Source organism: Triturus cristatus, chromosome 3_1 (genome assembly GCF_964204655.1).
Source record: "Triturus cristatus chromosome 3_1, aTriCri1.1, whole genome shotgun sequence".
Classification (NCBI taxonomy): domain Eukaryota; kingdom Metazoa; phylum Chordata; class Amphibia; order Caudata; family Salamandridae; genus Triturus; species Triturus cristatus.
In genome coordinates, this window is record NC_140583.1 from 331,961,853 (window position 1) to 331,988,125 (window position 26,273).

At 42.2% G+C, this 26,273-nt stretch overlaps 1 protein-coding gene across 2 annotated transcripts in view; it reads right to left on the reverse strand.

The window, feature by feature from the left end:
- Window positions 1-26,273, reverse strand: part of KTI12 (KTI12 chromatin associated homolog) — a 427,307-nt gene that overhangs the window by 87,489 nt on the left and 313,545 nt on the right. For both annotated transcript variants that reach the window (XM_085644050.1, XM_085644051.1), the window contains exon 5: window positions 18,056-18,135. In XM_085644050.1, coding sequence (XP_085500176.1) covers window positions 18,056-18,135 — 80 coding nt within the window. The remainder of the gene's footprint in view (window positions 1-18,055; window positions 18,136-26,273) is intronic.

The following is a 26,273-nucleotide window of genomic DNA, read 5'->3' on the forward strand; positions in this document are numbered from 1 at the left end:
GTGTTGGTGGCATTTAGGATCCGAATACAGTCAAGTCCAGGGCCTTGCTTGTTAATGTCTTTAGTTAAGATTTTGCTGACTAGATGTACCAGGTAGTAGGAATGAAGCACCGCACCACCACCTCCGCTTCCCACAACATGCCTTCCCTTAATCCCTTGTATCACCCCTCAGCTCGCTCGAATCCTGTGGGTTGATGGCGGTACACCGAGGCTCTCATGCGGTAGAGACAGGCCACTAGTACGACCATTTCCTGCACCTACTGTTCTACTGTACAGTGCTGCACTAGGGAGACCGCTTTCACTCACTGTCAGAGTGAGGTCTCACACCCTGAAGACCAATCTCACTAGCTGAGGTGAGTTTGTTTCACATCTCAGAGCGCTGTGCAGTACTGGCGCTGTGTCACTCAGCATGTCACATTTAAGGGTATGTCTTATTCCCCACCATCTGTTTGAGTACACTGTGTGTTGGGTGATCTTCAATGTGTTTCCGTATGGTGGACACCTTGTCTGGGGTACTAAGAGCTATAGCATATTTTTGGGCATCAGTTGCCTGGATCGATTCCCAAGCAGATTTCTTACATTCCAATTCCAAGAGTCACTAAGATCTTACATCGATACGACTTATACTTTAACAAATAAGACAATGTGCAATGGTGGTGGGTAGAAACGTCTGCACAAATTGACTCTGAAGTCACAGGATGAATCTGTTTATGTATGATCTGAGGCCTGGGGTTCTTTACGATTAACAGTCTGTGTGTTTGGTTGACACGGCTACATTTTGTTGTATTTATTTTTCAGCATCTGGTAAAGCCTCAGGCTGCCAAACTAAGTTTTGGGCAAATAAGGCAAAGAAGAAGAGGCACCAAACTCCTTTGCTGCTACAACACAGTCAACAACCCCAGCATTTAAGGTAAGGAAACTACTGCTATATTTTACATTCTAGTAGTTAAGGGCTATGTAAGTTGTCAAGATGGTGGGTGGCGTCTACATGCACCAAACCACATACGTTGTACTTTGATTATTGACAGGTAACATTAACATTGGTAACACCATGAATACAGTAGAGCAACTACTTGCAAAGCCGTTCATTGGACTGAAACGTGAAGAGAAACTAATTGAACAATTAGGACCTCACTTGCAAGACCTTAACCTACAACAAAGTTCCCTAGACAGAGGGGAGATATACACACGTTCTTTCTCAAACACCTGGTACACAAAAGTTGATTGGCTTACAGGAGGTCTTTCAAAAAATACTCTGTTCTGCTTCCCCTGCCTGCTGTTTAGTGGTGAAATTCCTTGGACCAAAAAAGTAAAAGATTTGAAGCATCTGTCAGATAAAGTAAAGAAGCATGCACACACAAAAATACATATGGAAAACCTGACGAGACTGGGAATGTTGGGAGGCACACCGATTGAAGCCCACATAAGCTACGCCTACCGCAAAACAATAAAGAAACACAATGAAGCAGTTGATAAGAATAGACACATACTATCAAAAATCATTGATTGCATTTGTTTCTGTGGTGCTTTTGAACTGGCACTACGAGGGCATGATGAATCTCAAATTTCCGCAAATCCTGGTATATTCAGAGGCCTTGTGGATTTAATAGCAAGCATAGACCATGAAATGGAAGTACATCTAGCAAGTGCTATAGTCTTCAAGGGCACCTCTAAAATAATACAACATGAAATGCTTGAGTGCATGCTAGATTGTAAAAAGCAATATTGTGCAAGAGTTGAAAAACACCGACTTTGTGACTATTCAGGCTGATGACACCACTGATGTGGCCACTAAAACAGTCTGTACTGATCTTTCAGTACCTTGACAATAACAGCAGAGTTGTGGAGAGGTTCTATGGTTTCAGTCATTTAAGAGACCAGTGCAGAAAGCATTTATTCAGCTATTCTACAAGAACTAAACTTGATTTTAATAGAGCAGCCTCAAAAACAAAAACTGATTTCACAAAGCTTTGATAGTGCTGCAGTAATGAGTGGAGCCTCCGGTAGAGTACAAAACAAAATTTGAGATGTGTACCCAAATGCACATTATGTGCACTGTTATGCCCACCAACTTAATCTGATTATGCAACAAGCAGTAGGAAAATCTCTGGGGCACTTATATTCTTTATGGATGTAGGAGGAATGGCAGCATCCTTCTCACGTTCCCCCAAAAACACAGAGGTACTTCATACGATTGTCAACAGAAGGATTCCAAAGGGAGGCCCAACTCGTTGGAATTTTCACATACGTACAATCAGCCTAATATATCAACATAGGGTTGACCTTGAGAAATGTTTCAACACCATAGAAGCCAATGATAACTTTGAATATAAAACTCTGAGTGAGGCCCGTGGCTTTGCTAGAACACTGCAAGACAGGGAGTTCCAGTTTTTGCTGTTTTTGTTTTATGACATAATGCCTCATGTTGACGTACTATATGAGAGTTTACAATAATGTGAAATAGATTCAGTCTGTGTGGAAAGAGCACTGACTCACCAGCATTAACAAAGTCAGAGAAGGGATTGACAATTTAGATAGACTGCGAAATGATTCTATTTTCTCCAACTGTAGAAAAAACATCAGCAGTCTGGTCCGAATTGTGAAAGAGATATGTGACACTATAATTGTGCAGGCAAAGGGACATTTTTCTTTTACAAACCATTTGGTGAGTGCCACATTACTGCAAAGTGATCTGTTTGCAAAATATGATAACTCCTTCTCTGAGCAAGCACTGAATAAGGCTGTGGAAGCTTACCCTATGCTCAACAAAGAGGAGCTAAGAACTGAATTAACTGTACTCTACAGTATGACTGTATATCGGCAGGCCACTGGTGCAATTTCTTTGCTTGCTTTAATTCAGAACCTTAACATGGAAGTCACTTACAGAGACAGTGGCTTTACTAAAAATAGTCATTACCACTCCAATGACAACAGCAGTGGCGGAACAATGTTTTTCCACTTTGAACAGAATAAAGACATTCCTGAGGAACACCATGATTCAGGAAAGACTGAATGCTTTAGCTATGCTCTCTATAGAGAGACCCCTAGTTAAAAGAATACCAGACTTTAACATTCAAGTTATTGAAAAGTTTGCTGCTCTTAAAGACAGACTTGCTGATTTTAAATACAAAAAGTGAACAATAAGTTGAATGCTGCTAATTTGCGACCTGTTTAGTTGTTTGTTAAATAAAAAACATCTTTGAGGTACTCAGAAATGCATTTTATCTTGAAGTCTGTTATGAAGCTCTGTGGTTATATTGAATAAGCAGCTACCTAGTTAAATGACATCTCTATTATTGTAATATCTGCACTTTCACAATTGCTTTATTAACCTCCCTGCTTTCTCAAATTTACTTGAAAATGCACCATTTGTCCACTCCTTTTTCAAAATTTTCTTGGGGGGAGAACACCCCCAAACCCCCCCTTAGTTTAATCGGGCTCGCTCGCTAGCTACGGTGCAGTACCAGAATCATTTTACGCCCTCACCACTTTCAAATGTCACCAGCTGCCACTGGTTGAGAGTACAATTTTGACAATGTGAGAGAGAGAGGACCTGGAGTGAGAGGCCATCTGGCATAAAAGTGAGTGATGGCTGCCTCTAACCAAGGTGAAGGACGTCCTGGGCTGGTGATTCACTTCTCTTGCCCAGAGTGTGTCAAGGTGGTCTGTGCAGTTCTCATGTGTGTGGATGATGCTAATGTAAGTGGTTTGTGACTATGGTAAGCTGGACATACATCAGTGAAGCAGAGATTCCATACTTAATACCCTGCCTGAGTGGCTGTGCATGGTGTTAGTGCTATTGAGAAGAAAAGGCTGCCATCATTAGGCTAGGATTCCTGCAAGTGGAACTGCATTCTGGCATTAAACTTGAGGTTTGAGCAGTTGCTCTTCCTGTGAGATATGTTGAATTTGGTTGCTGGTGAAAAGATGATACATCAGAGATAATTTGCATTGCGAGTGCAGAAGGCTGCCATCCTGACCGTGAGGATGACACCATGGAAAATGAGACACATCTTGCTGGATATGAAGAGCAGCCTAAAAACTATGGTTGGAGAGATTGACATTCTAACCATGTGAGTGGATCACTCAAAAGACAGGCTCCATAAATAACAAGCCAGCCTCAACATTGAAGTATGACCTATATTGAATATGGAAGAGGAGGCCTTAGCCATAGGAGAGAGCATACATCAATTGGTGAAAGCTTTTAGAGTTTACAGTTAAAACTGAAGATCTAGAAGCACATTCTTGAAGGAGTAACATTAGTATTCACATCCTGCTGGAGTACAGGACGACAGGAAAACCAGAGCAGTTTGTTGGGGCACTACTGCTCTCTGCTTCTGGGACACCAAACCTTCTGCCATTTTTAGAGTAAGTGCAGAAAATATTAGCAACAAGGCTGCCACAGGACACTTCTCTGTATCATATCATTGCCTAGTTACTGAATATCAGAGATTAAGTGTGGCTCCCCAGCTGGCTAGCAAAAATTCACAAATGTGTTACCAAGGTTTAAAGACTGATGGCGAAATCTGAATAGAGTGCACTGTCCGGAGAGCAGTGAAGACGTTGAAAGGCAGCTGAGACACCTGGAAAAGGGAAACAGCTTTTACAACAAGGTTTTTACCATGTTGTGACTTTACCACACATTTGTTAGCATGCATGTTTTTACCACATGCATGTTTTTACAACGCATGCCATTTAGACACATTTTAGGGGGGTGAGGTTCTCTCCCCCACAAATACATTGTTTTTAAATATATTAAAAAATGTGTGGTAATGCTATATGCTGTAAAAGCATAACAGCGGGGTAAAGAATGCATGGTTCAGACATGCGATGTGTTTCTCTGGGTTTTTCCATCATTCAACACCTGGAAATTACATATTTGATGCTGTATCCAGCTAAGCTAAAGTGAACTTTTGATTGAAAATTGGTCATGCTCACTGGTGTTAGGCTGTACGCTTTGTCAAGAATAATGATGGTCATACTGGTGGCCATGTAGGAGGTAGAAGAACGCTGGAGGAGATGATCAGGTCCTCTGGACTCCTAGTGACATTGACTGAACTGAATTATATACTTGTATTTCGGATTGTTTGTTGGCATAGGATAATTGATATGAAGATTGTTGAATGGCCCCTTGAGGTGGGTACAGCTGAGAGACTTTTGACATCTGGAAGTGGCTCTAGGTCTTCTCCATGGGTCATCACAAATATGCTATTCAGTCAGGTGCAAGCTTAAAACTCAAGAATTTGAAAATGTGGCTTCTCTGCAATGCTTAATTCCTATGATACGGAAATGCTTTTACTTGATTGTGGTAGTAGGCACCTGCTCATGCCCAAATGGGTGTAGCGCTGGGGAGTAGTTCGGTTTCATTTAGCAGGACTAAATGGGGGAAAGGGGTAGAGTGAGAAGGATGTTAGAGCTAGTTTTGTAGAGGACCATTGTAGATGGGGTCGTAGCGGTTGGGACTCTGATCTAATGTTTACGTTTATGTCAAACCCTCACAGTATTTACTATGATGGCTGACTCCAGGCACACTGCAAACACGGGTTTGCAGGGATACAAATCTAGTATATCAGTGTCATCTGCAAGTCAATCAAAACATCTGAGACTTATCTTTCAATGTAAGAGGTTTAAATAATCCCAAGAGTTTTAGCATATTTAGCAGGTTCATAGTCGCTATAGCAATGTTACAAGAGACAAACCTAGACCCCCGAATACAGCAGCACTTGCCTAGGAATGGGAAATTAATAGATTTTTAGCATTTTATAGTACATACTCCAGGAAAATGGCTATACTAGACCGCTGTGGCTTGGATTTTAAACTGGATAGTACACATGAGGATTCAGCTGGTGGAACTCTAATTGTTAAAGGTAGATTTCTTGATGTGCCTCACACTCTGAATGTACATGGCCCCAATGTAGACACCTCAGATTTTTTTTGCGGACATCCTGAACTTGTGTAGACAGATACTACAGTATGATCTACTTTGGAGTGAGGACTTTAATTTGGTGATAGACACTGAAATAGCTAGATCCAGCAGCAAACCTAGATCACCTATTGTAGCAGGGAGAGCATTAATCAATATTATGGAGGTGCTGGAGCTAGCAGATGCATGAAGGGCGAGACATGACTAACATACCTTCTCATATTACTTGTCACTGCATCCGCCCATGTATCGATTAAATTACTGATTAATCTCCAAGAGACTGGCCTTAGGTATGAAAAAATTGTTAAAAAACCAAGTATACTATCTGATCATGACCCAGTACTGCTGGACAAAAAGGTTCTTTTGGGGACACACCAGCAATCAGCTAAAAATTTCCCACTGGTGCATTGCTAGATAAGGTGTATAAAATATTAAGTACATTGAGACATTGAAGAATACACAGACAAAAGTTGGCTAAGTGTAACTGATGGCCACGTTCTAAGAAGTCTTTAACATGCATATACGAGGAGAAAGCATCTTCAAATTGGCTGGGTTCCTCTAGGCAATTGACACCCAGTAACAAACAATGAAATCCCAGTTAGTGAACCTTGAAAAGCATGATGTACCAGTAACTCTTTTAGGAGACTTAAATCTAAAAATAAGAATTTACTGACAGGGAAAATAAGTGTACTTCACAAATACACCAAAGCCAAGCATTATCGGGAAGGGATATGCCCAGGGAAAACATTAGTGTAGACACTTTGGTAACTCAGGATGCAGAACATAGTGACAAGAGTTGAATATACATTGGGAACTTAGAATGACTTAGAGTATTAACAGAGTACTATCGGCAACGATTAGGGATGAATCAGTTAGCTAGATATTTAGAAGATAGAACTCTGGCACGGTCAGAGGATATACACGGACAATTTGAGTATAAACTGATTAGGTTGGCAGACATAAAGCTAGGCGTTGGTGATCTGGCCAAGGTAAAGACCCAGGCCTAGATTACCTCACCATTCAATATTATAAAGAGTTTAAGGATATAATGACTCCACAGTATATGATGAGGCACTAGCTGAAGGGATACTGCCACAATCTAACAGAGGCTATCGTTACAATTCTATTGAAACAGGGGAAAAATAATGCATTGTGCACTTCTTAGAAGCCACTGTCATAATTTATGTTGCTAACAATGCTTGCAAACATTATAGTGTCTGGGCTCCCCCTCTGATGACCGGACTAATTAGGTCATGTCCATCCCGGTTTATACAAGATAAGGGCACTTGCTGTAATCTTTGTATGCTATTTGCTGTCTTCCATCAATTGAACCCTAACTTAAGGGCCGTCTCAGTCCTTCTGAGAAGACTTTGCCTTGTTGGTGTAGTCTTTTCTCCTGAATTTGTTGAGACAGAGGGGCGAGTGATCACTTCATAAACTGATACACACAAGATCTATAGATAAAGTCAGAGTGAATGGACGCATTTTGGAGTCAATGGAAATGAGAGAGGGGTGTCCTTCTGCCCTCCACTGCTTCTAAATTACCCATGGAACTTGTGGTGCGTAGGGTTGGGGCTGCTCTTCCTTGAGCGCAAACTGGTTTCAGTGTATGCTGACAACATACTACTATTGACTCAAAACCCTGAACCTACCTCAAGTAGAAGTAAACTCTTGTCAGGGTGAACCGTTAATGTAAATTAACTAATCTACGCTCACTCCCTCTCCCTGACAGCCATAGCACAGAGCAGATAGGCTCACCTTAGGGCAATGTGTAAACACTTATGCAGTATCTAATCGGTAATCAAGCAATATAATTAGCAAATTGAAGTGAAAATAGCCCCAAAAAGCACATACAGCAATGGTAGTCAATGGTCATGGTAGACAAGAACCTAGGAGCGATATGAGGCCGACCGCAATGGAGTCTGGGCTGCATAAACTAACCAGGTTGGGTCCAGTCAGCAGTTTAACCTTGGGGTGTAGTTTTTTACTGGAATTCATAATCCTTCAGCGGGGCAAGGCAGTTGCCTCTCTAAGAGGCAGTCTTCATGAAGTTGGTTTGGCACTGGGCAAGGTAACACTGAAGCCGTTTGCTTTGGAAGGATTAGTTTAAAAGGGGAGAACTCGAATTTTGCACCTAGAGAAATCCTCTCGCCGGTTGGGTACATTTGACGGCTTTGCCCAGGTCAAGATTTTTACCTTCGGACAGTCTCTTTTTGGGACTTCGGAATCCTTCAGCAGGACAAAGCTGCGACTGTATTTGACATTGTGTATCACAGGACCACATACGTTTTTGTTCCACTGACCTGAATTTGCTGCTTGAGAAGGTCTAAGAAGGAGAATATTTATTTCAAAGCACACCGAGGTTGTGCCTTCGTCAGTTAAGCTGAGCTGGGGGTGGGTGGGTTTGTTCCAGTCCTCTAAAGATCTTGAAGACTCAGGTTTGCAAGGGATGTAGAAGACGTCCACTTAAGCACCTCCAAGGGTCTCAGGACCTCAGGAACAGCACCTGGGGAATCGAGACTCACCCCTGCAGCAGCTGCCAGCAATGTCCATGTCAGATCCTGCTGGTGCTTCAGGAACAGGCCTCTTGTAGCTGTTTGCAGCTCTGCAGCCATAGAGGAGGTCAGCCAACTGACCCTTGGTCCACTTTTCTGCCATTGGTAGAAGGAGCAGGTTCAGTCCATCAGTACACAGACAGCAGGTCCAATCCTCTTTTGTTATTCCACTGGTCCAGATAGCATTCTGAAAAGGTGGTCTTAGGGTGCCACCTTTATGCCCTGCCCCCTTCCAACCAATGGGGTAAAAGTTCCCACAGATTACTCTTACTTTTGCGGCAGTTCATCATTGCCCTTCTGCAAACAATCCCAGAGGGCCTCTCACTCCTAAAATCCAAGATGAGGAAACCCTTCTCTCCTTGTGCAGAACCTGTGTTCTCACCCAGAAGATTGGGAATGAGCCGCCCTTTAATCGGCGGTAACCTCAAAACTATTCTGGGAACAGCTATCCCAACATCAAGTTTGTTGCCTTCATGACTGAAGGGACAAAAGCTGCAGTCTTTCCAGGTGTCCCCTAACATTTGACTGTGAAAGGGGAGGCCCCTTTGAAGTAACTTAAATTACTGAGTACACCCCAACTTTTTGACGGGGGAAGAGAAAACACCTCCCCACTCTAAAGCCACAGACTCTTCACAGGTTAGGAAGCAGTTTTCACACCTCACCAAAGCTAATGCAGATTTGTCTTCATGAGCTTTAGGAAGGGAGAAGGCAACTTGTTACAAGTTACTTTCTCCTTAATTTTTATTAAAAATCCAATGTCACCACTAAGTTGGACTATTAATTATTATTATTTTTTTTTAAAAGGTAGTTTAATCATATTTCCAGCAGGTCCCAATACAGAGATAGCAGAATTAATATGTAATCCCGCTACCCACTATTTCCTATGGGTCAGCCAGGCCCTTCTTACCGTGAAAAAACCTTGTGTGCCAGCCACCGTTAAGACATATTTACTTTACATTTCTACAAGTCCTACTTTTTAATACCGTGCATCCTGCCTCGTGCACTACAAGGCATACATAGGGTTGAATTATTAATATTTAAAAGAAAGGTTTCGTCGTGTCAAAAAGGGTTGTTATGTTAACAGGTCTAAGTGCAGGTTTTACACTGCAGTGGTCTGGCTACAGAAGGCCTGAAGTCATGTTTGTCCTGTCACTGTAGTGAATGACAATACATGCAGCAGCCCAATTTAATTTCCAGGCCCTGGGTGCACTTTTTAAACCATACATTAGGGCAAGTAAAATTTGCCAATTTGGAATAAGCCAATTCAAAGGGGGATCAGAGGTACTTTATTACTAGTTAGCAGGGGTAAAGTGAAAAGAGATCTAAAGTCACCAAAGAAGATGCAGCAACCAAAGAAAACCAACATAAAAATCAGGAAGGGACGGGGGCTATCACCTATCACGCAAAAGACAGTCATTACCTGCACAGTTGATCTGTTGGTTTCCAACTATTCTTGCGAATACGGAGTACAGGTATTTTAACGTTCTCATGATCTTGCAATGTATACTGTTTGACTCCAATGGAACTTCCAGTTAAGCATGACCCAGCTAGGCAAATATTTTTATTTAAATGCCATCAAGATAAATAGCAAGAAACATAAAATAATCAAACTGAGTGCTCTGAAAAGGAAGCCAGTTATAAATGGCTGCCAGTTATACAGGAAAGGATGAGTTCCTATGTTTACCTAGGGATCATTTCCATACTAATTCTTAAGCAGAGGTCTCACATAGATCAACAGATATCTATAGCACATGCCCATGGTGAAGCCTAAACATGCTTACTGTTAGACCTGTCATTTTTAGAGTGATCTTCACACAAACTTTTTGCCTGCTCCCCTCCTCTTTTTGCCGATTCTTGTTGCTCTGGAACTCCTTCATTTTTGGATGCCCAAATCTTTATTGGGGTCCCGCTGACAGTCCCAATCATCGTGTCCAGCCCTACCTGCTCTAGGGACATTGCATGTCACCGCCCAGTGCCCTCCCCCACCAATTCTCAGAAGTCAGAGTTGTTTGGAAACTCTTCCCATGTGAGCATTCATCAGGGCAATCTAGTTGCTGAGGCAGCAGTTTCACCATATCGATCTTTTTCCACGGGCCCAACCTCTGCCAGCACAGTTAAACCAATCCGGCAGGACTGGCCCTTGCCATCCTCCAACCCACAGCTATGACAAAGAATCTGGAACATAATTCATGAAACACTGCAGGACTCAAATCCAAGCTGAAAGATCCAGACTTTTATTGACACATATGATATCTCCAGGAAACATGGTGTGGAGCCAGCATATAGGTCAGGGTTAACCACCATTTTTTCCCCAGCATCCTCAGGTGGCAGGGGTCGGCCAGCTGGAAGCCTGACCATGCAAATTAAAATTGTGTTAGCCTTCCACATTACGAAGCTTAATATGAATTTGCAAGACGTTATGGGGCAGTCTCTTATTCGGGATGGGTCTCCTTGCTATCTTTTCAACATTTTCAACGTTTACAACAGGCCCAATGTCAAAATAGGATATCCAATAGTTTGCAAGTGTTAGAAAAAGCCTTAGACACCCTCCCATGTAATGACAGGATAATTGTCGCCGGTGACTTCAATCTCACTTTCGTACAATACGGCCCTTGGCCCCTCAAACTTACAAAAGAATATGCAGTCTAGGGTGTTCCTCAGTTAGTCTCGGGCCTCGCAACAAGATGTTTTCCAATGCTGATCAACTGAAGAGTTTAACTCCATTTTGCCTCGGGCCTGCAATGACCGGTCCTATTCCGATCGCAGTTGTGTCTACACATTTAAGCGTGCAACACTAAAGAGTCATATTGACTATATATTCCTGTCTTTACTGATGTGGCCATCTTTTATAACCATGTTGTTTGTTGAGCATCACAACAGCGACTATTACACTGGCCATCTGTCTTTTTACGAGTCAGGGCCCATTGTCCACCAAAGTGGTATTCTGAATCCTGGGACTGCCTTGTCAATCTAGAATAACAAGCAGGCCTTAAAATGGGAGATTGTTTGCAAGGTCCCAAATCTGTTGGCCCAGATCTTTGGTTAATACAAAGGTGGAGGGACTAGGGTTTTTTATAAGGTCCATCACACAAGCTGAGCTACAGCTATAAGAACAAGGAGGTTACTGTTCTTATGTGGGTATCTAGGTCAGAAAAGTGGTCAACGGAGGGGAGTGCTCCTTTTAGGAGCAAGGGCCCTCATACACCCCGAGAGAGGTGTCATGCTTCATCATCGGGCAGCTCCCAGTTGGCCCGGCGCTGCAATGTCCAACGGGCCCCTCAAGGGGGCTCTTTACTGGAGGTCTTTTCTTTGTTGCTGATGTGAGCTGCATGGGCAAATGAGAAAATGTGAATAGAATGGGTGAGGATGTTGTGTGTTAAAAATGACTAAGGGGATCCAAACGGGAACTAAGTTTTAATAGTAGGGTCACTTTGTCATGGTTAAAAATTTGGTTTGAGTATAGAATAGATGCAATGGTCTATTTAGCAAACATGTTAACCAAAAAGGTCAACATGTTTCATGCCTAATACAGTCCCTGGAGGATCTTGGCATTTTGGAAGGACCAAGAAGACCTTATTCTACTCTGACCGGGATGGATACATTTTTTAAAAGAATTTTATATAGCGCGAACCAGGCTTGAAGATATCGGGTATCAGAGCACTTTACATGAGCACTAGTTTGGTTACAGATGGACACAATTGTTTTTTGTTAGCCACGGGGAGATTAAGTGATTTGCCCAGAATCACAGGACTTGGTTGCCGACACTCGAACCCAGTTCCCTAGCTTCGAGGTCGACCACTCTAGCCGTAAGGCTACATCCTCAAATAAAGTGTATATGCACCATGCCCTATATACTCTACATAGACATTCAGAATATCTTCTGGGGGTAGACCTAGATTGGGGAGAAACAAGAGGGTAAGAGGAAAATAATTAAAAGTTAAAAACAGGTATCCATAATCATATACAAATACAGTTGTAAGAAAGAACCACCAGTGCTGTGGGGACAATATTCAAAATGCATGTGGGGAATTGTGGCTCATGGCATGAGGAATGCCACTACTAGTGTTGATAGTAATTTACAACCACAGACCTGGGTGGATCATTTCCAAAACATCTATGCAACCAAGCTCGATAGTTGAAGGTCCCCCTCTATCCTTCCAGAATAAAGACATACTGGTGGCGCTTACTGCACTCCAGACACAAACTGCCTGGCCCATATTCTCTCCCTGGGGACCTCCTCAGATCAGAACCTCTGATCTGGGCCACATATTTCAAGCTGCTGTTCCATTCTATTCTAGCAGGTGCCCCGATCCTTGGCTCTTGGCACACTGCAGAGATTGTCCCAATTCACATAGATCATTCGGGGAACTACAGGCCCATCAGCTTATCGACACATCCCAGAAACTTTTCTGTCATTTGATTCTGGGACAACTGCTTGATTGGGCCAAGGACAACTCCGTTCTTTCAGAGTTACAGGTGGGGTTCAGGAATAGGGTTAGCGCGGTGGATCAAATCCTCAGTTTCTGTGCCTTATACTGGAAAACGGTCATGCTAGAAAAGGGCCACTTGTATGTGGCCTTTGTCAACTTGAAGACAGCCTTTGACTCCATTCCTAGGGCCAAGCTGTGGAATGTTCTGGAAAAGATGGGTGTCCCCACTAAACTTTTGCCTGTTCTCATTAGATTGCATGCATACAATACTGCTAGACTCAGTTATGGCAACACCGGCGAGCTCACAGTCCCTTTCGACTTTGAAACCGGTGTCCGGCAGGGCTGTGCGCTAGCCCAGACACTGTTTACCTTTTATATTAATGACTTAGTACATGCACTGGATTTACCGGGAAAGACGCACCCAAACTTGGCACTTATAAAATAGCGACTTTGCTTTTCGCAGTTAATATGCTTTTAATCTCTTAAACTCTGCGAGGTCTTCAGGCTCTACTTGATTGCTTTAAAAACATTAGCAGGGATTGTGGCCTTGAACTAAATATTAATAAAACTAAAATCATGGCTTTTAACCCTTACAAATCTGTTAGCGCAAATGTTATGGTGCAGGGTGTCGCTCTAGAAAAAGTGAATGAGTTTGTACATTTGGGGGTTTGTCTGAATCACAAAATGAGCTGGTTCACACATATTAGGATATGTTCCCTAAAACTCCAAAAAGAAGCGGATGTTGTAGCCAAATTGTGGAAACTGGGCAATACGTGCGCCCTGGAACCAGTGGTGGAGATATACAATATTAAAGCAAAGAGCGCAGGCATATACGTGTAGAATGGTTGGCCATGCTAAGAGTGACGATCTTGGCAAAACCAAAAATAGGTTTGTGAGGAGCATCCTTAACCTCCCCCAGAGAGCCCCGTTCCTCCCTCAACTACTGTACTGTGTATTTTCCCTATAAATCAACCTATTATGTCTTGTCCCATTATGTACTGGTTCAGACTTTAGTCTATAGACTAACTAGAATCCTATATAGTTGTGATAAGGACTCTCTTAAAATCTCTGTGAGTGGATTGCCTGGTTTGCTTATATCAACAGTTTAGAATCAATTATTTGATTTGCAGCTGTGCGGCCAGGCATCAAGTGAAGTTTCCCTTGTTTAGGCTTTCAATTTGCGTAGATCATGGCCATGTTGCATGAGATCGGCCTGCCTTCACTCTGGGATACCCCTGTTATAGCAAACCAAGTTCATTGCTCCCTGGTTAAAGAACGATTAAAGGAGCATCTGTGGATGAGAGAACTGAAATATGTCAAAGTGGGAAGTCTGACTATTTTTTAGAAAGTAAGCTTACTCCTGCTTATGAATTATTCTTTGATATCATTCCAGGTCCCAACCCTGTGCAAATTATTTTTAAATGGAGGTATGGGGTTCTGCTGTTAATTGTTTTATAAATAAGATAGGGTGTGCAGTACTGTAGCTCTACAAGTGTCCTTTGTGTACTTCAGCGCAGTAAACTCCTAATCAGTTTGCCCTGCCTATGATAGACCATAAAAACTATGGATTTGGCCAGAATGTAAACTTTTGGGTTTTTGTCATTATGATCATGCACTACGCACTTTAAGTTTTGTCACAAGAGAGGCAAATGTTATCCGGATGACAACAGTTTTTTGCATGATGCTTTGATTATTGGTATGTGTGGAGTCAAACTGTTGAAGCAATTATGCCTTCAAAGTACACTTTTCCTTTCTGTATCCACACTGAATGCTGCGTCAAGCCTTTTGGGGTTTCCAAATTTGTATTTTACCCTTGTATTTTATTGATTGTGGTACTGTTGCCTGTATGAGATTATTGGTATTTGGTTTTATCTTTTTATCCATTTTTCGTTTTTTACATGCTGTACTGTGTTTTATGGATTTTTGTATCCAAAATAAGAACATTTTGATGATGATGATGATTCTTGTTGTTGGCTTTAGGACTCTAAACACTAACACTGCTGAACAGTGCTAAAGTGCATGTGCTTCTCCCCTAAAAATGAAAACATAAGTGGATTCACAACTGACATATTTAGCTTACTTGTAAGTCCCTTGTATAGTGGTATACAATATACCCAGAGCCTGTAACCTAAATACCACTCATTGGGCGTTCAGCACTGATTGCCCCACCCACACAAGCAGCCTTTGAAACTTTTCTCAGGCCTGCCATTGCAGGGCCTGTGTGTGCAGTTTACTATCACTTCGACTTGACATTTAAAGCACTTGTCAAGCCTTAAACTCCCCTTTTATCACACATGAGTCACCCCTAAGAAGCCCATAGGACAGGGTGATGCGTTAGTAAAAGGTAGGACTTGTACTGGTAAGTTTTGTATGTCCTGGTAGTGACAAAACACCCACATTAGTTTTTCACTACTGTGAGGCCTACTCCTCACATAGGTGAGCATTGGAAATTCCTTAACACACTTTTAAGCTGTAATTTATGATTAGAAAGAAGTAGCTGAATCATGTTTTACATCTCTGGAATGGTACTGATAAATCCACTTTACTTGTAAAGTTGTATTAAACATTACCATTTTAGAAATGCCATGTTTAGAAAGTGGACATTGCTCTGCTCTTACTGCTCTGTGCACCTGCAGCCTGTCTCCAATACACTTCTGGGTGGACGACAGCTTCAATGTGTGCATTCCCTCTAGACAGTCACAAACACAGGAAGGGTAGGTGTGACAGAAAACTCATCTGCATTCCGACAGCTATTCCTGAGCAGGAAGGGAGGGCAGAGCTGACACATGAATAGGCAGTGTCCTATTTCCCACACAAAGGTCTGATTACCTCCTACTGACAGTCTGGAGCCAGGGCTGGGAAGAAAGGGCCTGTGTGCACTTCAAAGACCCTTCTTTGAAGCCACCCCCATTTCGAAGGCACAACTGGGTGCAAGTACTGTGGCTCTGACAATACAAAGACAGTACACTAATGGACCTGTGAAGAACTCTGCAAGGAAGGGCTGCTGTGCTAATAAGATGACTGCCACTATGTGGGACTACTGCTCTGGAAGAACTGCTATTCTGCTCTGGCATGCTGCTTGTTGCCAGCTGCTTGCTACCCTCTGCCGTGCTGAGGAAAAAGACTGGACCCATCTCGCTTGAACCCAGCGTGACTTCAATGACCTGCTGGCTCGCCGGCTGTTCTGAAATCTCAGGGCCATCAAAGACTTCATACAACCCTGCAACAGCACCTGGACTCTGCCATCTGCGAGTCCTGCCTTGCCAGGTTGAGCCAAACCAGTCCTGGGCCCTTGTAAGTGCTTGTTACTGTGTTGACCCAGCAGAATCCATGAATCGACAACTTTGCGCCGATTGGAACAGACACATTTCCCTTCTACGCAACATCACTTCCCTTCGCGACTGCCCAACGAAATCGCTTCGACAGACTGCGCAGCTCGATGCCGACAGATTGCGCAGCTCGACAACAACACATGCCCAAGGTGTTTGTCCACAAAGTCTCGCTCACTGCGTGGATCGGAACAGACGCAGTGCCTCCATCCACGGGATCAATACGCACGCTTCCTTGACTCCTCGCATAGAGACATCGATGCTTGCTCCATCCAGCATACTTTTTCAGCAGGACCTGTGCGATTCCTGTAGCTGGTCTGCCCTCCATCATGATCGGCCTAAACTTTCCATTTACCCCAGTCTAGCGTGACCAGATGTGTCAGGATTATGCTTGAAGACTCTAAGCACAATAGTCTTATTTAATCTTTAAAAATTCATAACTCCGCTTTACTTATTGGATTGTTGTCGGTTTGGTCTTGTTTTACTCATGACAATATAATCTATTTCTCTAACACTAGATGGAGTATGTATGTGTTGTATTCCTTGTGTGACTATGTGGGTTACACAAATACTTTACACATTGCCTCTTTAGATAAGCCTGACTGCTCTGCTCTAAGGTACCACAGGGTGAGCACAGGATATATTTTAGTATGCATCTAGCTTACCCTCACTACAGTGATGGCTCCTGCTTGAATAGGGTGCATACCTCCGTCAACCAGAAACCCCATTTCTAACACTTACCTTGTGGAGTTGTTGTGCTAATGAAAGCTTACCCCTACCCAACCCTTTAATATGGAATAGAACTCACTTGAGATCTGGTAAACAGTTAAAGCGGTCTAGAATCATTTCTAAAAATATGTAATGCGTTTTAACTGCACTCTCCATGTATTGAGATATTTTTCTGAACGGGGTACAATTTTCTCCATCTAAAGAATGGTCTCTAAACTGGTGTCTCTGCCTAGGTACTCAATGTATTCGACAGATTGTACATAAATATGGCGCCTTAAACCAGCTTCAGACACTGGTGCATTGAAACGTAAGCAAATGTACGTAAAATGTTTTGCAGAACAAGCGTTATTGTAAACATGCATTCTGGTGGGTATGCGTTTCAAAATAACATTGGAAGCTGGCGGGCCATTCAGAGGTATGTTTGCGTGTGTTTTCCTTGCAAAAAAGCTTCGCAAGATACGACGAATATGTTGTCCTTTGCCCAACGTTAAAGGAATCAAAATGTAGTTAAGGGGATGGAGCAAATGTAAAGTCTGTCTATCATTGATGAGGTGTTCCATTTTAATTATGCCCTCAACACCGCTGGGGACTGCTAGAAAGTGTATACATTTTTTAAATATGTTTTACTCATTCTTTACATATTACTCATGTGAAGTGTCTAATTCGGATGATGAACCAATAATACACATTTCACATTTCGTATGGAATTTATTTTGCCAAATTCTTAGAAATCAGTTTAGAAAACTAACTTAAAACTTGAATTTATAAAGTTAGTAACTATGAAATAAGGTTAAAAGAAAAAAGAAAAATGCACCGCCGCAGCATCTCTACTTCTTGCAATAGAAGAAAGCAGCGCTTGATCAACAAGGCAATTTGGAGGGGTGCCGACATTGGAAATGAACTTTAATTTAAAAAGAAATCTATTGTCGAATCAAACAGTTTTCAAAAAAATGTTCCTCAGAGTACATCAATCGTTTGATATGTCTTTTTATACAACTGACAGCACGCTTTGAGGTTATTGAACCGAAAACCAGAGAAAGGCTTGCAACAGAAACAAAATGGAACTTGACAAAATGACTGGCATTCTTACATTTCCTGCGAGTACTGGTTCTCAGGCTCTCTGGTGCTATTCCACGCGGAGCTGACTTCAGGGGCAGTCACGCAGTAAATCTATAGAACACAAGAAATAAAAAAAAAGTCTTGACAAACTTTATGAGTACTACTGCATAGGGAGACACAAATCACTCTCTGCTTATTCAACCAGGCATCTCTAAAAATTGAGGAAGGATTCTTAAGCCACAGTTACTAAAATGACAAAGCTAACCTTCAATAGTACACTACTATGCAGCTTTTAGAAACATGACCTCGTGGGATGTCTGTCTGGTTCACTGTGTACTAGTTGGATTACATAAAGTAAGTCTGCACATTCGCCACTGGATAAAGCAAAAAAATATTCACCTTGGCTGACACGGCACTGTAATACTTATTGAGGTTTCCAATGAGAAACAGCTGGGAGTACGTTTAGAAACTGCAAGACGTCGATCCTCTGTACCACGTTTTAACCTACCTGATTTACCAATATTCAAACATGTTGTTGTAGAATTACTGTATTCCTTTGTGTTCCAGTTGGTTCAGATGTCTAAACAATCGAAGCAACTATAAGGTGGCACACGCTGCAACCTGGATTTGAAAGTGCTGAATTTAGACGCTGGAGGTCTGAGCCCTAATCTCAGCTTCAGCACTTGACAAAAAATAGTGCGATTTTGGGAAAATTTCTAACTCTATGTGCTTCTGTTCTGCATTACTGGGGGAAAGGGACTTGCAAGATTAAGACAGGCACCAAACATTACATTTGACATCACGAAGAAGCATTGTCTATTAGTCCTTATCCAGTGCTTAATTTGTAAAATATTAAGTGCCAGGGCTCTGACCAGGAGGCCAATGCAGCTTGCACCGCCTATCGCCCCTGTCATCACTACCAAAACAACTACTAACCCTCTCTCTCGCATGTAAATGCGATAGTAAAGATTATTCCAGGTCCCCAAAGGTAAACGAATGGCTGGGGGAGGCAGGTATTAGTCATTTTTTAATGTATATTGTTTCTCTAAACAGCTGATATACTGCTCCTTTCTAAATTACATGAGCAGCGCCACCTTGTGGCAGACTGCCCTAAGTGTGGTGTTGACAATTAGGTGCCGGTGCCGAGCACCGGAAACCAATTAAGTGCCGGAGAGCTCCGGTTCAAATTAAAGTACTGTCTTATCCCAAAACCCAAAACAGGAAAAACTCAATCCAAGTTGCTTCCCAGGGTCTCCTCTCGGGGAAATGCAGAACAGCCACACATTGAATGTCACCTTGAGCCCCTACTTACTCGGCCTGGCTGAGGGACATGAGGGAATGGGCCTTGGCGTGGAAGACACGCATGGAAGAAGGACACACGGATGAGAGGGCAGCAGCCAATCTAACCCTTTCTGACCTCTCCCATACAAATGGACATAGCGCCAGCTCACAGTAGCGTGGATATTACAGGACCATGTCAGTCAGGTTGTTTGGAAATGGTGACAGTCGTAAATAGGATCACAAAGAGGATCCTGGATGATAACGATAGGAGTTAAGGATTACAGTGTACCAAATTATAGTTGTTAATCAAGATGAGGACGATCAGTGATTTGTGAATGATACGCGTTAAAATTAACTTGGTGGATGGTTAACATATTTATGACAATTTTTCTAACTGTGTGATGCTCAGTTTGAGCGGGTGAGCGGGATTTCTTATTGGCAATTTTCTTGAAATTCAGATTCATGCATCACAAAAAGACATGGGTAAAAGAAAAAAAAACTAGTGCCTCCATTTTAAGCAGGTATAATGTAAAAATTGAAGGAAACAACTATAAAATGTTATGTCGCCACCCCTTCTCTTCATATCTTGATTGCAGCTAGGGCATTGCTACTAATTTGTGAAGCGGATGCTTCCTGTGGTGCGAGAGTGGTTCTGTAGTGTGAGAGTGCTACTTCTTATTGTTTTAGCTGTGCTGAGTAGGAGACACAGTCTACTAGTATGCAAGGGGTGTTCTAGTAGCATGATAGAGAAAACAGCACAGCCTTATATTCTTCACTGTGTGGTGTTGCCGTGTATGTATCGCTTGCCGTACACTGCAACACAACACAGTGAAGAAGTTAAGGCTGTACTGTTTTCTTTATCAAGGATTTTCAATAGACAATGGGTGGCAGGTATTATCTTCTATGTTCCTGACAATTACTGTTAGAAATGGGGGTCTCCAATTGGCAGAGGTATGCACCTTTGTCCTAACAGGGACCCTTGCTTCTAGTCAGGGAAAGGGGGGTACACACTTTGGATAACCCCTGCTTACCCCCTTGGTAGCTTGGCACGAGCAGACAGGCTTATCCCAAAGGCAATGTGTAAAGTATTTGTACTCAAAACACACAGAAATATAGTGATAACACCACAAATGGATACCACACCAGTTTAGGGAAAAAAGTATCATTATCTAAACTCAACAACACCATAACGACAATAATCCAAATCCAACATACCGGTATGCCCAGGACACATTGTTTGGGGTCAAGGGCAACACGTTTTCATGTGTATTTTGCCCTTGGGACAAGTAGGCCCAACCCCCTGCAGCACAAACCCTTTGGCTGCCAGTTTGCAGTACCACATTATGGATCACGGAGGGGCACTGTCTGCAGTTAAGGTAATATTTTTGTCCATATGTTAAATGCTGTTCAAACTTGTATTTATGGTTCATTAATTGAAAGCCTTTAAGATTAGGGTGAGTGCTCTAAGTAAATGTTGTAAGCTCTGACTGCACTAAAGACAGTGGTTCCAGTATAAAAATGGGTACTCACGTTTTCAAAATTTAGCAATATGAGGCTATGTATAACGCTCCCATAATGCGAAAAAAAAAATCGTTAAACTACTATAACGTTTCAGGTACCATTTCTTTGCAGCATCATTTAGTAACATGTGTTGATCCATGCTAGTATTCCCCCAAAATATTCATAATAGAAAATCAGTGTAACCAGTTTCAATAAGGTTACGGGAAACACAAATAAATAAGTACTGGCAAAGGCAGGTGGTCTGAAATTTGTGGTCAGCTTTTTAGTTTTGTCAATGTGTGAATTGTTTTGGCATGGTTTTTGTAAAACCTTATTGGTGTGGGAGCGGCCAGGCCCTTATCAATATAACAAACATTGACAAAAGAAAAAAAAAATTTTTTGTCTCAACAAGCACACACTGCCACAGTAGTTACTGGCACTGAACAAAACTGCTTTGTGTGCCGATATGCTCCTTGTGAAACAGCAGAATGGAGGGAGAGAGAGAGAGAGAGTTAATCAACGCAAAAGGTCAGGGTCAACGCCAGACCAAATTAGGGGCCCAATTATTAAAGAAAGTCTCAAAAGTGCACCCATGGTATATGTTCCTGCATTAGGTGCTCCTTTACAGTTTGTAAATTCCCAAGAATTTACAGATGCAGGACAAGAAATGGTACTCCTAGAAAATATTTGTGAACAGCATTTTAGCAGAAGCAAATATGCATGTGTAGATTTGCTCATGCGAAAATCTGAGTGTTTGCCAGTTCACTTTCCCTTCAACCACTTTTTTCCCCCCAAATCTGAAAGAAGGTTTATGTCTGCTATTGTCAGGAGTACATTTCCAAAATGCCCCAGTATGGGAAAAGATTATTGAAGAGTTGTAGATAATCCTTAAAACATGCACAGACTCAAAGGCATTCTAACCGTTGAACTATTGCTCACCACTACCTTCAGCCCTGGTATGTAGATCTGCGGAAACGTGGCAACACAAGGGGATTGCAAGTATTCAAACACTACTATGGTATGAGCCCTGGCATAATCAGAGGCTATATCACAGCTCCTATATAATGAGATTGCTGCCATAATTTGTCGCCACACTACATGGCACCAAAGGGACGAGGATTTTTTTTTTACAGGACAAGTAGATTTATGAAGCAACCTGCCCTATGGAAAAGTAGATAGTTTATTGAATTCTACACCCCTGCTGTATTAAAATAGCACTTAAAATCAGTTACTTCCAAACTAAAGCTTGTATAAAACAAATCGCTCCAAATGGGGATATAGCGACGTCGTGGTAGTAAACAATCCAAAGTACGGCGAAGATTGCGAGGTGCGCGGTGTGGTGCACGGAGTCCTACGGACCACCAAACAAATAGTACCTTTGGATAACGACAAAGTCTATGACGAAGCGTAGCGTCATGGAGGCGAGGCGCCGAGGCAGGCTCCCTTTCTGCCACGGGGGAGGCGAGGCATTGTGTCTGCGAGGAGGCGACGTTTCGAATCAAGGACAGAGGAAGTCAGTTGTGTCGGTGAGAAGGTGTTGGTTCCAGTGATGGTGCGAAGTCGTAAAGTTCGTTGAGTCACTCTTTGCGGATATGGGAGCCACGATAACAGGATGCAGGAGCTGTAAGCGCTGGCATTGGGAAATGCCGATAGCTGCGGGCATCAGCAGGTGTCGGAGCTGCAGTGCAGGCCAGGCGGGGCGTTGTGCACTTCACGAGCGTTGCCCCTGGCTTCGCTGCAGGTCGGGGGTCACAGCGTTATCGGAGACAGGTTTTCTTGCTTCTTTCAAGTTGCTTCCAGTTCCCATCAGCAGGAACAACCTCCAGAGGCCCAAAACTGGAATAGGAATCTCCTGGCAGGTCATAACTCCCAGCAATAGAGTTCAGGGGAGCTGGGGGTGAAGTCTTTGTGTCTGAGACTTCAGAACAGGAGGCCTGCGCCATTAGAGATTCATCATCCAGCTAGTTCACAGCAAAGTTCTAGTCTTTGTCCTTTCCTTGGCAGAAGCAGCAACTGCAAGCCAACTCCACACAGCAAAAGGGCAAAACTCCTCCTCAAAGCTCTCCAGCTCTTCTCCTTGGCGAAGGTTCCTCTTGAATCCAGAAGGGATTTAAACTTATGGGGTTTAAGGTCCACTACTTAAAACCCATTTTGTCTTTGTTCTTCTTTGTCCCAGGCTCTTTCAGCTCAGTCGAAAACAGTTCTGTTCTCACTGGTGCAGTATGACCACAGGGGGTGGAGTCAGCATAGTGCAAGGGTATTCAGGTACAAGGAAAACTCCTCCCACTACACTAAATGCAGCCAAGGTCTATTCAGCTCAGCTCCGAGCCATCCAGGAAGGGATAGGCACACCTCAAACCCCCCAGTGGCTGTTTATAGTGAATGAACATCCCCAGTCCCTGCCACTCCAAAAACAAGACAGTCAATCCACAACTAGGCAGAGGCACACGTAAATGCAATTCAATTGAGAAGAATTGAAGTAGAATATGGTTTTTACAGTTTTTACAAGCATACTGACACTGCGTTGCGTACATTCAGAGTTCAAAGGCACCATACATTGATGGACATTGACTAGAAAACGTATATATTTGAGTGGCAAGTGGTAGATTAGCGTGAACTAGAGTGGGGTAGATTGGGGTGCAGTGGAGTGGGTAGATTGGAGTGGAGTAGATAGGATGATAACAAGAGAAACCCTGGCACTCAAGATATTTTAAGTTCAATTGATGACACCGGTCTGTCCAACCTAGCAAAAGAGAACAGGAGGAATCCTCTTAAAACAGGAATCACGAGAAGTTACATTTATCAAGACATTAATTGATTTATCTGATAAATATCAGTGTAACAAAATTGATACTAGAAGTTGCAAGGACTTAGACACTTCAGTCTGGATCACACAGTAAAAAATCTATACAATGATGGAGATAGTGATCCAGTCCTTGTTGCAAAGAACATGAAACAGCCAACAAGCGTTTCGTCACCACTGACTTTCTCAAGGCCGTGCGAACAATAATAAAAGCACGTATATACATTTAGTATATCCTTACAATGTATACTACATCCTATCCACATTAAACTGGACATTTTATAGGCAGGATATAGCAAAATAAGAAGATCTGAAACCATGCAGAAAGGTGCGAAAATGAAACAACTGGTGTGGAGAATGATAATAGATGTGACATGAAGCAAAAAATGGACCCAATTCAGAGATTGCGTAAGATAAAAAAGCATATAACTGCATAAAACAAGCTGAAATGTGGACATAAAGAAAGATTGACCGTGGAACCACAGATATGATACAAAACAGTTGTGTATCCGAAGAGTATAGTTAAGAATCTGACCGTAGGGATATACGAATAACTAGAAGAAGTAAGACGGCTCATCTGTAGTAGTAGACAGACGTAATGGGAGTGAATCTGTACAAATCAGCATTTAAGGTTGAAAAATAAAAGTTGCAAAAAATCTGAGAATCCAGTCTAAGTGTTAAAGTTGACATTGTAAAGTATAGTCTGGCTGTATGCTTACTCTGTACTTGTATGTAAGCCATTCTTCATTTCAGCTGCCGTAGATGAATAATTTGAGTATATCTTGACAGACTCGTATTTGAAATGTATCTGTAACAGTAAGATGGTTTATTATAATTTAAAATGAGAATTTATCGGGTATCTTAACTATTGACCAACATAATATACATGATGTTCAGAAAATTAGGTAAGAGTTAAAACTATGTAAAAACTTGATGCACACGGTGACTTACAGGTCTATATATTTTGAGGAAAGTATAGACGAAGACAATTTTACACGGCATCTAAGGGGCTATGATAGGTCCCTGTGAACAAACCAAATTGTTATTCAGAGAAAACTGACATATATGATTTTTCCAGAGTAACTTTCCCAATAGTTTACACAAATGGGCTCTTAACATAGAGTGCTGACTAATAGTAAACACGCAGCACGCTCAGAAACAAACCAAATGTTATTCAGAGCAAAGAAACCAACATATATAATTTCTCTCAAGTAGTTTTCCCAATAGTTAACACAAATGTGCTCATAACAGAGTGCTGAATGTTAGTAAGCATGCAGCACGTTCAGAAACAAAGGCAACTGCGCTCTGAATGCCGATTATGGTCTTTTTGTAAATAAACGGCATGTTGAGAAAGAGAGGCACAGGGCTTTACGCTTGCTCCCAAAATTCTTTAAGAATAATTAACACAAATGTGCTCATATCAGAGTGCTAAATGCTAGTAAACACGCAGCACGTTCGGAAACACGGGCAACCACATTCTTAATACAAATAGTTGCCCATTTGTAAATGAACAGCATGTAAAGAGAGAGGGGCACAGCGCGTTACGCTTACTCCCACAAATCCTTTAAGAACTAACCTCGCTGCATAGCCGACCTCTAGTAAAAGCAGTCTCCTCCCATCTGTGCCGTAGCGAGTACGTGAACATACCCGGAACCATAAATGACGCGAGGGGTCACGTAGAACAAAAATGTTTTTAAGAGCAATAAAGAACGGACTTAGCTTAACACTCGGTAGTAATACCAACTGAGTTATACAACAAAAGTAATGCAGTAGCTAGTCTGTTCACAAAGTGAATAAAAGAGCACCAGACAAAAGACCCATACGGTGTGATAGTGTGGACAGGAAAAAGATAAAAGCACTAAACGTAAATGCAATTCGATTGAGAAGGATTGAAGTAGAATAGGGTTTTACAGTTTTTACAAGCATACGGACACTGTTGCGTACATTCAGAGTTCAAAGGCACCATACATTGATGGACATTGACTTGAAAACGTATATACTAGAGTGAAATAGTTAGAAATAAAGACATGTTCTTATATCACATGTTATTTAACGTATGCTACAAATTCTTAAAAATCTCTAATTAACAATGAAACTTGTGCTGTGCACGGGCTCAATGATAGTCATAGAGTTCTACTTATGACAATGACATATGTCGAATTGTTGAGATCCCTAGTGGATTGGAATGGGGAGGGTGGAGTGGGGTAAACTGGAGTGGAGTAGATTTGGGTAGATTGTAGCAAAATGGAGTGGGGTAGATTGGGGTACATTGGAGTAGCGTGGGATAGAGTGGAGTGGGGTAAGAAGTGTTGACAGGAGAGGCGTGTTGTGGAGTAAGTGGCATGGAGTGAGTGGTGTGGCGTGTTGCGGAGTGTCTTAGAATAGAGGGACAAGGAGTGGCGTGTCATACAGTGGAGTGTCGTAGTGTGGGGTATGCATGGTGTAGTAGCACACTCCAATTACAGACAACACATTTTCATTTGAAATCACCATTACATTTGCACTGAAATATGGTTTTACTGCACACAAACGATGACGTATGCAAATGCCATCACCTAGTGTATTGATGGGTTTTGATTATATTCAAATATTTGTTTCCACCACACTTCAAAATCCTTACATGGGTACTCAGCAGGATTGTTACATAAATTCTCCCACTTTGAAG